The following is a 12,357-nucleotide window of genomic DNA, read 5'->3' as shown; positions in this document are numbered from 1 at the left end:
CTATATCACTAAGTTATATCCCCTGCCCTTTCCACTTTTTGAGACATCATCTTACAAACCTGCCCAGGTTGGTCTTGAATTCTACCCGTAGCTCAGGCAGACCCTGAAGTTGGAATTTTCCTGCCTCAGACTCCCAAGATGCTAGGATTATAGGCCTGTGACATCACTCCAGAGCTGAATTTCTTTAAAAAAACGAAGGTAATTGCCTGGTATCTTTCAGAATGAACAAACCGATCTCATCTTTGCCATTCCAGCAGATGAAAGGCAACCACACATATCATACACACTGTTAGGGAAAAGTGCCAGAGGTCTTCTCACCAAATCACATCCAGATCTGTTTATATCCACAGTGGAGAATATATGTGACAAAGCTTCTGTCTGCCCTACCACAGTAAAGAACACTGAACAAGTTCCCTGCCCCCATTAAGCACAGATGGCACGGACAACCTCAGTAGGATGATTCTCCAATTCTGAGAGCTACTTCAGACTTGGGTCAGGCCACTCTTCTCCCTGAACCAATTTGGCAGAACATAACTATGTTTAGCAGGCAAACTTCACAGCTCCTGAGACCTGGCACACTCCATGGCAATAATGGGGGGGGAGTACAGTGGCTGAAGGAACGGCTCAGAAATGAAGAGTATTTGTCGCTCTTGTAGAGGAGAGGAGAGGAGCAGCATTAGATTCCCAGCACCCACATGGAGGTTAACAACTGTCTATCCAGTTCTAGGAGATCCAAAGCCCTCTTCTGGCCTCAGCAGGCAACACATACAGATGATGCCCAGAAATACAGGCACCCGTGCATATTTAAAAAAAAAAAAAAAAAAAAGAGGAGAAACCATAGAAGAGAGAACAGGATTCCACTGATTACAGATTCTGTGTGAGGAACAGAGAGTTTGTTCAGGAAGCTACAAACTAGACTGACTTCAAGACACATGACTATGGCATTGTCTATCAAGCAAGGTCTTAAAGGTTACAGCTACTGGTTTTGCTTCCTGTAACTTATAAGAGGTCACATACAGAAAGAGTCAAGAGGTGAGGCAAACACTAAGGCTGTAAGAGAAAACGAGAGACTACAAGGCCCCACAGTCTACCCTCTCCCTCACCAAGCTGGGGGAATTGCTGTGGACTGTAGAGTTCCCCAGAACTCAGGAGCACAAGCACTGCCATCTCAAGACAGTCCCCTTGGTGCAACAGCAACCCTGGATAGGATATAAAGAATACTAGCTTATGACCCCAGAGTGACTGGACTCACCTCTTGACTCAACCTTTCAACCTTTTGAACTTTTTTTTTTTATCAGCCCCAGTCACAGCACTGGCCCCAGACAGAGGTGTTCCCTCCAGTCCCAGGCCTCCTTTACTGGACAACCACCTGCTAGCATGACCCTCGTACTAACTCTACCCTCCAGGAAGTGCTCAACCCAGACGCGGCCTACCTTCAGTCAACACCTCCGAAGGCCCCTGTGGTCACTCTGCCTTGCCAGGCCCCACCCGCCACCTGACTCACACCCCAGCAGGGTCGCTCCACAGCTGATCCACATTCTAGCAGCGACTACTCCCACTGACCCTGCCCACAGAGATGACTCTCCGCGGCCCTGAAATGACCCACCCCGTAGTGGTGAGTCTCCCGGGCCCAGACTTGACTTATACCCTGGACACGATCCTTCCAGCTGCCCCTGCCCAAAGCCGCGACCCTCAGGCGCTCTGACTCGAACCACAGCCCAGCAGCGACCCTCCCGGGCTGCTCCTGCGTCCCCGCGGCCTTGGCGACGCCTTCCACCTCACCTTCTGCTAGGACCCGCCGCACCCGCAGACGCAGCTCGCCCAGTTCCACCGTCTGCCCCACGAAGTCAGTCTGGTCCCGGCTAGCAGCTCCGCCGAGAGAACCAGGACCCGCCAGGAAGTCCAGCGCAGACTGCAGCAGGGACATGGCGACGGCCGCTCGGCGGCAGCGGGAGCCAGGCTCCGGCTCCGCACTGCCGGGTCAGCAGCTGCGGGAGAACAGCCCGGCCATCTTCCGCCCGCGCCGTGACGTAAACCCGAGAGCAAGTTGCGTCGCGACGCCGCGGCCGCGGCCCCGCCCCGACGCAGCAAGCGGAAGGGCGCGTATTTCCGCAGAGCCCCCAGGATGCGCAGGCGCAGAGGCTGCCGCCCCGTGCGGGTCCCGCTTCGGAGCCGGGCGGAGAGGGGCGGTCGCTAGCTGGCCCTCACCTCGTCCCGTCGCTTCTGCTGGCCCGAGTGACGACCTCGGTGGCGGGCGGGGGGCGTCGCGGGACGTTGGGCGCGTGCTGCGGACCGTCCCAGAGCCCGCCGCTCGCGCCTGACGCCTCAAGGTAAACGCGAGGCCTGGAGCCCACCCTAGGGTCCCTTAATGCCCGGCTGGGGAGAGGAGGTTGTCTATCGGGCAAGCAGCCCGCCTGTGATCCACAGACACGCGTTCTTATGTTTTGGCCCGCACAGGTATGGGGGAGGAAGAACTAGTTGCTAACATTAAGACTGAAAAACGTTAAGTTCAAAGGGGAAAAAAAAAAAAAAAAAGCTTCACAACGTGTGTAGAAAAGTCACCTGGCGGTACTGGACCCAGAATCCTGTGTGATGTCAACCACCCAGAGCTGCCCACTTTAGGTGAGACAGAGTCATGGGGTTCCCACCCATCTGCTTACCTCTGCGGTTCCTGAAGCCACGTGAGGTTGCAGCCCCTTGTGTAGAGTGTGTGTTTGGGGACGAAAAAGCTGCCCTTCGAGCTCAGATCAACGTCTTAATCTCCCCAGAATTGTATGCTATTAAAGATACCTCTGGGAAACTACCTGCTCTCTAGAAGTCAAGTAGGAAAAAAAGTGAAAGATGGTCACTAGCCATAGTGAGGAAGGTAGTAGGTGAGCAGCAGTTTCATGAAAACGGTGAAGTGGGAGCTGTGGAGCAATACAGTGATGAAGTAGAGATGGTACCTGGAGGTAACCGAGGAGGTTTATAGAGAAGAATGTGGGAGCTAAAAGGGCAGTGTGGTATTGACATGTTCTTTGATGGGAGACGTGAGTAGCCCAAAGCCAGTGAGAGTTAACCCTTCCTGGTGTAGTAGAGAAGAGTACTAACCCTTAGAATAGCGGGACAGTCAAGTCACATCCAGATATTTAGTTCTAGCATAGAAAAGGTATTTTTCTATAAGAAAAACACTGATAAGGGGCAGAGAGGAGGAAATGGGGCTTGCAATTGCAGGTAACTTTATGTTTTTACTGAAATGGAATTGAAATCTTTTGGTGGCATCAGATTTCATAATATAGAAGGAAAAGAAATCTGAAAGTGGAAAAAAAAAAAAAGTAGGGAACCCAAGGCTTAAGCAGTATTCAAGAGACCTAAAATAGCCATATGAGAAACCTCATAAATAATTCACTGGAATGCATAATGGAATTTGAGGCCATAAGCTCCTGCTGGCAACAAGAGGAAATTTGTAAATCATGTATTATTTTAGAAACCAGAGTCTTCTTAGACTATTTCATAAATATAGATCACCTTTATGGCATTGTAGTAGATGCCATACTGAGAGCATCTTATGGTCTTCTGATCTCACCTCATGTATGAACACATATAAATTTAAAACTGAATATATGCCCTTACTCCACCAACACATTCTCTTGTAGTAAAGGGTATTGCCAAGGAGTAAGAGAATTACTTTATAATGATGAAGTCATCAAAAGGATGTACCAGGGGGCTGAAGAGATGGCTTGGTGGTTTAGATTGCTTGCAGGGTGCTAGGGTTCAATTCCCAGCACCCACATGGTGGCTCACAACCATCTGTAACTCCAGTTCTAGGAGTTACTCCTCTTTAAACCTCAGTGTGTAAAGAACATTGACTAACCTAGAACACCTGAGTAACAACGCAAGTATTTCTCTGACCACAGTGAATTAATTTATCTAGAATTTATCAATGTGAAAAAATGTTGTGAATGTTTGGAAATTGGATAGCTTACTTTTATGTGTCAAATAAGAAATCAAAAGTAGTATTTTTGAACTAGATGAAAATAAAAATGCAGAATTTCAAAATTATGGGATGATATTAAGTCATTAGTAGGAAATAGATCACATATCAGTGACCTTAGTGGTCATCTGAAGAAACTTGAAAAAAATGAAACCCAAAGTAATTAAAAGAAGGGAGATAAATGCCAAAATGCAGTGAAACAAACAACAAAGCTGATTCTTTGAAGTCAATAAAACTTAGGAGTCTCTGGCCAAATTGAGTTAGGAAAACAAAATTTTCTGAGATCACGAACGAAGGAAATGTCTACTGAAAGGGTAACCAGAGGCTCTTATGAACATTTCCCCAATGAATCCAACTGAGTCTAAATAAATGAATCTATTGAAAGCCCAAACTTACTTAAGAAGAAATAGGCAAACAGTTGTATACTTGTTAAAACATTCAATTTGCAGATTAAAATCTCTCAAAGATTTCAGGCTTACATGGCTCTCTGCTGGGAATCCACCAAACATTTAAGAAAAAGTTTTTAAAACTCTACATGAACTTACACAGAAAATTGAAGTATTTCTTGAATCATTCTCAACAGCATAATTTTGGTATCCTAACTTGGCAAACACATTATAAGAAAACAAGAAACTAATATTTTCCATGAACATAACATTTAAAAAAAAAATCTTTAAAAATATGTTTTAGTGCCAGGCAGTGGTGGCTCATGACTTTAATCCCAGCACTCAGGAGGCAGAGCCAGGCAAATCTCTTGGATTTGAGGCCAGCCTGGTCTACAGAACGAGATCCAGGACAGGCACCAAAACTACACAGAGAAACCCTGTCTCGAAATATAGAACAAAACAAAATGTTTTATCAAATTAAGTCTAACATGAAAGGTTAACCATCCTTAATTCAAAATCTGAAGTGCTCAGAGAGTGTCAGAATTTTTATTTGGGGATTGGAAATATTCAGTCAATAAAATGCTAATTTCCATTTTTTTTTTGAAATATGAAATACTGTTCCCAGGCATCTCAAATAAAGGATATCCAGTTTCTGTATAAAAAGAATAATGTACCACAACCATTGAGGTTTATCTGTGGAATGCAGAGTTGACTTTGGATTTAAATTTCGACCAATGTAATTTATGCTTAACTAGAAAATAAAGAACAGAACAAAGTAGCCTGACATAGTGAGGCACACCTTTAATAACTGCACTTGAGAAGCACAGTGGGTGGAGCACAGAGGATTTTTAAAATAGTGAAAATTAAAGATGGATATATGTCATCCCACATTTCTCATTGCACAACATGAAGAGTGAACTGTAATGTCAGCTATGAACTTTGAATGATGTATCAGTATTGTATCATTTGTAACAAATAGGTCACCTTAATGCAGGAAATTAATGAGGAAGTGAAATGTGAAGGAGTATAAAGGAATCCTATATTTTATACTAAACTTGCTTTAAAAGTCTACTAGGAAAAGCCAGGCATGGTGGCACATACCTGTAATCTCAGCACTCAGGTGGCTAAAGCAGGAAGATCAGGAGTGGCTACTGGAATTTGAGGTCACCCTGGGCTTCTTGAGACCCCTGTGCAAAACAAAACAAAACAAACCCTATTGAAGGAATGAAAAGAGCCCAGACTGGAGGAAGAATTTGCAAATTTCATATATGATAAAAAGAACTGTATCTAGAACATATGGAAATAAATGTGTTTCTGAACTTCTCAATGTTGTAGGGTATCTACCAGAAAGACTACTCAGACATGGGTTTTAGCCAATAGAAGGTCTTTATTAGGGGACTGGAGAGATAGCTCAGTAGTTAAGGGCATTGGCTGCTCTTCCAGAGGACCTAGATTCAAATCCCAGCAGCCACATGCAGCTCACAGCTGTCTAAACTCCAAGATCTAACATCTGACACAGATGTACCTGCAGGCAAAACACCAATGCACATAAAATAAAAGTAAATAAATTTTGAAAAAAAGTCTATTAGCTGTCTAGAGACTACACTAGGTGTTTGGAATCCCAGTGTAACCCCGAGCCTTTCTCAGGGTGGGCAGTTAGCCAGAAGCAGAACTGAAGAAGCCAAAAAGCAATGTTAGTACATTTAGAGACTTTCCCAGAACTATGGACTTTGATGGATTAGGTCTTTGTTTTCATTTTGGCTGGTGGTGCTACCTGTGTGCCGAGTTTTAGGTCCTGAATGGTGCTTCCATCATGGAGTCAGTTGTACTAAGGTCTGGGGACCTATTACAGCATAGCATTTGGTAGACTCCAAGATGATGTAGAAGTCTGTGGGATGTAGTTTCATCTTCTTTGAGTGTACCTTTTAGTTTTGAGTCTCCTCTGGACTGCTCAGTCTTTAATACTATGGCACATAGGCTTTCCCTGTTACAGTTCCCTCTTGCTTTTGCTTTTCATTAATTCTCACAAAATTGGATATTAGAGATTAAATGTGAGGTTTAGAGAGATGGTTGTCAGTTAAGAGCATTGGCTGCTCTTCAGTGGACATGAGCTCAATTCCTAGCTCCCACGTGACTGCGTACACTGACTATAACTTCAACTTACGGGGGATCTGAGGCTCTCTTTTGTAACCCAGTGGTACCAGGCATGCTCATGGTACATGGACATACATGCAGGCAAAATACTCATCACATAAAGTAATAAAAAATAGTAAGAAAAAGATTAAGTGTGAACCACTTGAAATAATGCTTAGTGCTTAGGACATACTTGGTAAATGTCTCTTTCTGTTTTCCCATTGTGGTCATTTCTGACACTGTTCTGGCATCTCTCATTCTGGGTAGTGGGTGGGCCCATTTTTTTGCAGTTCATCCAAGAAGTCTTCCCCTCCCTGCTCACTGGTATGCCTAATGTAAACTCAAATGGTTGTCTTTGGTCTGTCTCTAGGGCCTAGTGTAGTATATAGTAGGTATAGCCCAGAAACAACAAGCTTTGGGCACTGTCTCATGGGAGTTTCTAACTTTTTTAAAATTCTCATCGTCATTTAGAAATCCTGAATTTCTTCTGTCTTTTAAAATCACTATCCCTTAACTCCATGTCTCACTATTTTCAGTCTTGTCTTTTTTCCTTCATTGACATGTGTCTTAAAAACTGGTGTATGAACTGGACATGGTATTGCATGTGTTTAATCCCAGCACTGTGGCATCAGAGACAAGTGGTTCTCTCGAGTTCAAGGCCAGCCTGGTTCCAGGAAAGCTAGGACTATACAGAAACCTGTCTTTAAAACCCTGTCTTAAAATACCAAAATAAGCTGTTTGGTGGTGACACACGCCTTTAATTCCAGCACTGGGGGGCAGAGGCAGGCGGATCTCTATGAGTTCAAGGCCAGCCTGGTCTACAGAGCAAGATCCAGGACAGGCACCAAAATTACACTCGAAAAAAAAACAAAAAACAAAGAAAAGCAACCAAAATAAAATAAAATAACCAAAACAAAAACCCTGGTATGTGATAAGATAGTCTAGATGCTAGTTTTTGGTTATTTTTCTTCTAATAAAAAAATTTTAGATTTATTTATATGTATGAGTGTTTTGCCTGCTCACATGTATACGTGTGCACTCCATATGTGCCTGGTGCCCTTGGAGGTCAGAAGTGGGTGTTGGATCGCTTGGGACTGGAGTTACAGAGGGTTGTAACCTGACATGTGGGTGCTGGGAATTGAACCTGTGTCTTCTGCAAAAACAACAAGTGCTCTTAACTGCTGAGCCAACTAACTCTTTAATACCAGTTGTGTTCTTAGTAATGTGGTGAAGTATGCATGCTTTTGATAAAACTTTCTATGTAACCTAGGCTGTCCTCAAATTTGAACCTTTACCTCTAACCCCTTAATGATAAGATTATAAGCATGTCCTCCCTAAACACACACACACACACACACACACACACACACACACACACACCACCACCACCACCACCACCACCACCACCACCACCACAACATTTGTGTGTGTGTGTGTGTGTGTGTGTGTGTGTGTGTGTGTGTGTGTGATGTGAGCACATACATGTTATACACCAGAGGTCAACACTGGGTTTCTTTTGTCAGTCTCCATCTTTGTTTGTTTGTTTGTGTAGATACATTGTTTCTCACTGAACCTGGCGCTCATCACTTTGCTATACTGGGTGGCCAGCCAACCACTAGGATCCTCCTGTCTCTGCTCTTCCGGGATTGCAGGAGTGTGCGGATCCTCATGCTTGTACAGCAGTCACTTTAACCGCTTGGCCATCTCACCTCCCTATTTTAGTCATTTTTAAGTGTGTAGGTTCATGGTACTAAGCACATTGACATTCTTTGAACAGCCATCACCATTATCCATTACAGGACATTTCATCTTGTAAAACTTAAATTTTGCTCTCATTTAAACACTACTCCATTGTCCCATCCTCTGACCATTCTACTTTATGGATTTGACTGCTCCAGGGACCTCATTAAATGGAATCTTGCTGGTTTGTGCTTATATAACTGACTTGCTTCAATTAGCATGAAATGTTTAAGATAACGTCTGTGTTGCGTGTCAGACTTCCTTTTTAAAGCTGGACAATATTCTGTTGTTTATAGATCTCTGTGTATATACATACTACATTTTGTTGATATTTGTGTTGCTTCCTCTTGACTGTTCTGAATACAGTCTGTGAACACTGGTGCATAAATCCTTTCAAAGTGTCTGCTTCTCTGCTTTCCATTCTTTCGAATACCTAGAAGTGAAGTTGCTTGATCCTGTAATAATCATTTTTTTTTGACCAGTTGCCATAATGTTTTTCCACAGTGACTGCATCATTTCACACACACACCCCCAATATACAAGGGTCTGGTTTGCCAACGTCCCTATCAATGTTACTCATTTTCCATCTTTAATACAGCCATCCTAGTAGAGTATGGTCTCATTATGGTCTTAATGCAGTGTAATAATGTTCAGTCTGTCTGTCTGTCTCTCTCTCGCTTTTGGTTTTTCAAGGCAGGGTTTCTCTGTGTAGCTTTGCACCTTTCCTGGAACTCACTTTGTAGACCAGGCTGGCCTTGAGCTCACAGAGATCCACCTGGCTCTGCCTCCCAAGTGCTGGGATTAAAGGTGTGCGCCACCACCGCCTGGCATAAAGGAATTTTTTAAATGGACAAAGAATGCATACATTTTGCCAAAGAAGTTGTGACTGGCCAATAACCACCTTAAGAGAGACTGGGCCGGGCAGTGGTGGCGCGTGCCTTTAATCCCAGCACTCTGGAGGCAGAGGCAGGCGGATCTCTGAGTTTGAAGCCAGCCTGGTCTACAAAGTGAGTTCCAGGAAAAGCGCAACACTACACAGAGAAATCCTGTCTCAACCCCCGCCCCCCCAAAAAAAAATTCCTTTAGTTGTTTTTTATATTAAACCTGGTGTTTTATTCAGGTTTGATTTTTAACAAATGTGTCCAGGAGAGTCCACAGGAAACAGTGAAGCCCATGGGGGCAGGACCCTCCCAGATGCCTGAGGAGGGAGCATTTCCTCTCCGTTTTCTTCCTCTTCGTTTTCTTCCTCTTCTCACTACCCCTAAAGGGGTTTGGGAAGAGACAGAGAGGGAAGGGGGCTGGTCCTCAGTCTGTATAAGTGGTGCGTGAGGGCAAAGGGCTATGAAGAACAGGGACTCAGACTTGGGCTAAGTGAGAGAAAGGGAACAAAGACCATTTGCCAGAGTCTACAGGTTTCTCATTCCAAATTAAATGGAAAGGAAGTGGGAGGGCCACTAAACCACGGTAGCATTCACTCCCATGCCCTACCTGGCTGTTAGGGAAAGAGGCAAGGAGATTCACCAAGACCACAGCTCCCCCATTCCTGGCCAAGGGAGTTAGGTAAAGGGCAGGGTCTCCCTGACAGTTTGAAAGAGTGAGAAAACAAAAATAAATTGTATAGGGGTTCAGCTAAGGGCCTGGTCAGAGCAGAACCAGGCTGAGGAAGGGGTCTCTGGTCTGTGCCACCGCTGCCACCCTATCCTGGGAACCAGGTATTTTGTCCTAGCCTTGATTACAACAGCTGCCTCCTCTGTCACGGCAGACTTAGGATCTCTTCTCCACAGTTATATTGCTCAATCTCCTTGGCAAGGTCTCCCTTAGGCAGACAAAAGTCCTCTCATACCTTCCCAGTGTCCTGGAGCAGGTTTAAGGTACCTGTCCTGGATGCCCATCAGCTGGGAGTCATTCCTTTTTGATGTTGGGGGCATCCATGTTATGAAGTGACAGGCAGATATCTTCATATTTCATCCCAGTAAATATGTCACTGCCAACCAGGTGGACCTTGGACCATGCTTGTCAGTCTTGAAGTAGACATTTTGACCATTTTACATAGCTGTTCTTTGAGTACCACAAAGCCATTCCTGTGTAATGCTGAACACTGCATTGGAAAATGGCTGAGGCATCTGTGTCTCCTGTCTCAAAGTCCAAACCATCTTCCACTTTAAGAGCCTCAAATTCCAATTACATAAAGTTGAGATTCCTGACTTGGGAATCTGGATGGACATCCTCACTTCACATGAAGCCTGAGGGATGAGCTCCAGAGTCGAGGCCTCATGGAGCCTGTCTAGTTGTTTTTTTTATTATTGAGCTATAAAGAGTTATTTATATTCTTTAATTGCTAGACACTTATCAGATAAGACTTGCAAATAATTTCTCATATTTTATAGACTATTTTTTATTTTCTTTTGAATCACAAAAGGTGTTGTTGATGAAGCTCAATTTTAGTATTTATTTGCTTATGCTTTTTTTTTTTTTTTTTTTTCCTGTAGATAGGGTCTCTACATAGCCCAGGCTGTCCTGGAACTCACTATATAGAACAAGCTGGCCTCAAACTTGAAGAGATCTGCCTGTGTCTTGTTTCCCAAGGGACTAAAGGTGTAGGCCATCATGCCCAGATTGTTGCTTATGCTTTTTAGTGCCATCTTTAGAAATCTTTGGCTGTAGCAATTTTCCCAAAACTTTCTTCTAAGAGTTTAATAGTTTTAGCTGTTAAATTTAAATTTTTGCCCCATTTGAATTGATTTTGTTGTGGTTCTTTGGCATGTGGACATTCAGTTGTCCCTATACTATTCGTTGAAAAGACCATTCTTTTCCCTATTAAATAATTTCTACTCCCTTGTCAAGAATCAAAAGTCAGTTAACCATAGATGTTTGGGTTTCTTTCTGAACTTCGTATCTCTGTGCCAGCACTAGGAAAACACGAGTCTTTTTCTGCCTGTCAGTGGATGAGCCGATAGAGGCTCCTTGAACACAGTGGAAGTATGGCAGCAGTAAAAAGAAGTGTGTTGTGATGTTCTCAGGAACATGGTGAATCTCAGGTAGCAGAAGCCATACTAAAAAGGTCACATAGTATGTGCCTCAAGCACAAGACACTCTGGAAATGGCAAAGTAGCAGTAATATCAGAAACGCTAGCATCTGTCACACCAGCATCTGCCAGGTGCTACGGTCTAGGCATGGAAAGCTTAGAAGGGCTGAGGATGGAATACCCTCCAGTCTTTATTTTGGGAGTATGGATGTTTTGCCTGAATGTGTGTCTGTGCACCATATGCATGCAGAGCCCACAGAGGCCAGAAGACAGCATCAGAACTCCTGGTACCAGTTACAGATAGTTGTGAACTGTCATGTGGGTCCTGGGATTTGAGCCCTTGTCCTCTGAAAGAATAGCTAGTGCTTTTCAACCACTGAGCCATCTCTCCAATCCTTCAGTCTTTATGGTTGTGGTAACACAACTGTGTGTATTCCTCAACAACTCAAGAGAGCTGCACAGCAAAGGCATGGTTTGACTGCATAATCTAAATACTGATTCTCAACCTGTGGGTTGTGACCCCTTGGGGATTGTTGAACAACCCTTTCACAGGGGTCACCTAACCATCGGAAAAATACAAGTATTTACATTATGATTCATAATAATAGAAAAATTATAGTTATGAAGTAACAGTGAAAATAATTTTATAGTTTGAGTCCATTATAATATGAGGAACTGTATTAAAGAGTCACAGCATTAGGAAGGTTGAGAACCACTGATTTAAAGAGTGAGCCTTAGAACAAAAAGCCATGTTGCTACCCAATGCCTGCCCTTGCCATTCGGGTAACCACCTGCCTATCCTGGAGCTAATAAATATGTTTTTTGTGTTTTGTTTGTCATACATATTTTCAATGTCATGAACAAGGAAGATGACATGGAACTTATCTTTTTGCAACTGCTTTTTTTCCCTTCTCAGCATTGTGTTTTAATTTATCTCTGGCTTCATATGTAGGGTCAACACCTATTTCTTACTTTTTTTGTGGTAACAAACCTTGCTTCAGTGCAGATTCATCTGTGTCCCCTCAGATTCAGTTCCTCCCATGTAAGGGTGTTCATTGCACCTCTAGAGTTGTTACTAACTGCCAGTTCAAATATGGCT

General features: G+C 43.7%; 2 protein-coding genes and 1 pseudogene across 10 annotated transcripts in view; 1 reads left to right on the top strand and 2 right to left on the bottom strand.

Annotated features, from left to right (window-relative positions):
• The window catches only part of Gak (cyclin G associated kinase), a 64,101-nt gene extending 62,047 nt beyond the window's left edge, over positions 1-2,054 (bottom strand). For 4 of the 7 annotated variants that reach the window (XM_036200518.1, XM_036200524.1, XM_036200526.1 and 1 more), the window contains exon 1: positions 1,783-2,054. In XM_036200518.1, coding sequence (XP_036056411.1) covers positions 1,783-1,927 — 145 coding nt within the window. In that variant the 5' untranslated portion in view covers positions 1,928-2,054. The remainder of the gene's footprint in view (positions 1-1,782) is intronic. The other 3 variants (XM_036200520.1, XM_036200519.1, XM_036200521.1) reach the window with 1 other exon arrangement.
• A 69-nt stretch (positions 2,055-2,123) lies between these two features.
• The window catches only part of Tmem175 (transmembrane protein 175), a 21,295-nt gene continuing 11,061 nt past the window's right edge, over positions 2,124-12,357 (top strand). For all 3 annotated transcript variants that reach the window (XM_036201502.1, XM_036201501.1, XM_036201500.1), the window contains exon 1: positions 2,124-2,330. The gene's annotated coding sequence lies outside the window, so the exon portion shown is untranslated. The remainder of the gene's footprint in view (positions 2,331-12,357) is intronic.
• LOC118591906 lies at positions 9,526-10,413 on the bottom strand (annotated as a pseudogene).

Source organism: Onychomys torridus, chromosome 10, assembly GCF_903995425.1.
Source record: "Onychomys torridus chromosome 10, mOncTor1.1, whole genome shotgun sequence".
In the NCBI taxonomy this organism is placed as follows: Eukaryota; Metazoa; Chordata; class Mammalia; order Rodentia; family Cricetidae; genus Onychomys; species Onychomys torridus.
The sequence above is the reverse complement of the archived record's forward strand: the minus strand, read 5'-3'. Positions and strand labels throughout refer to the sequence as shown.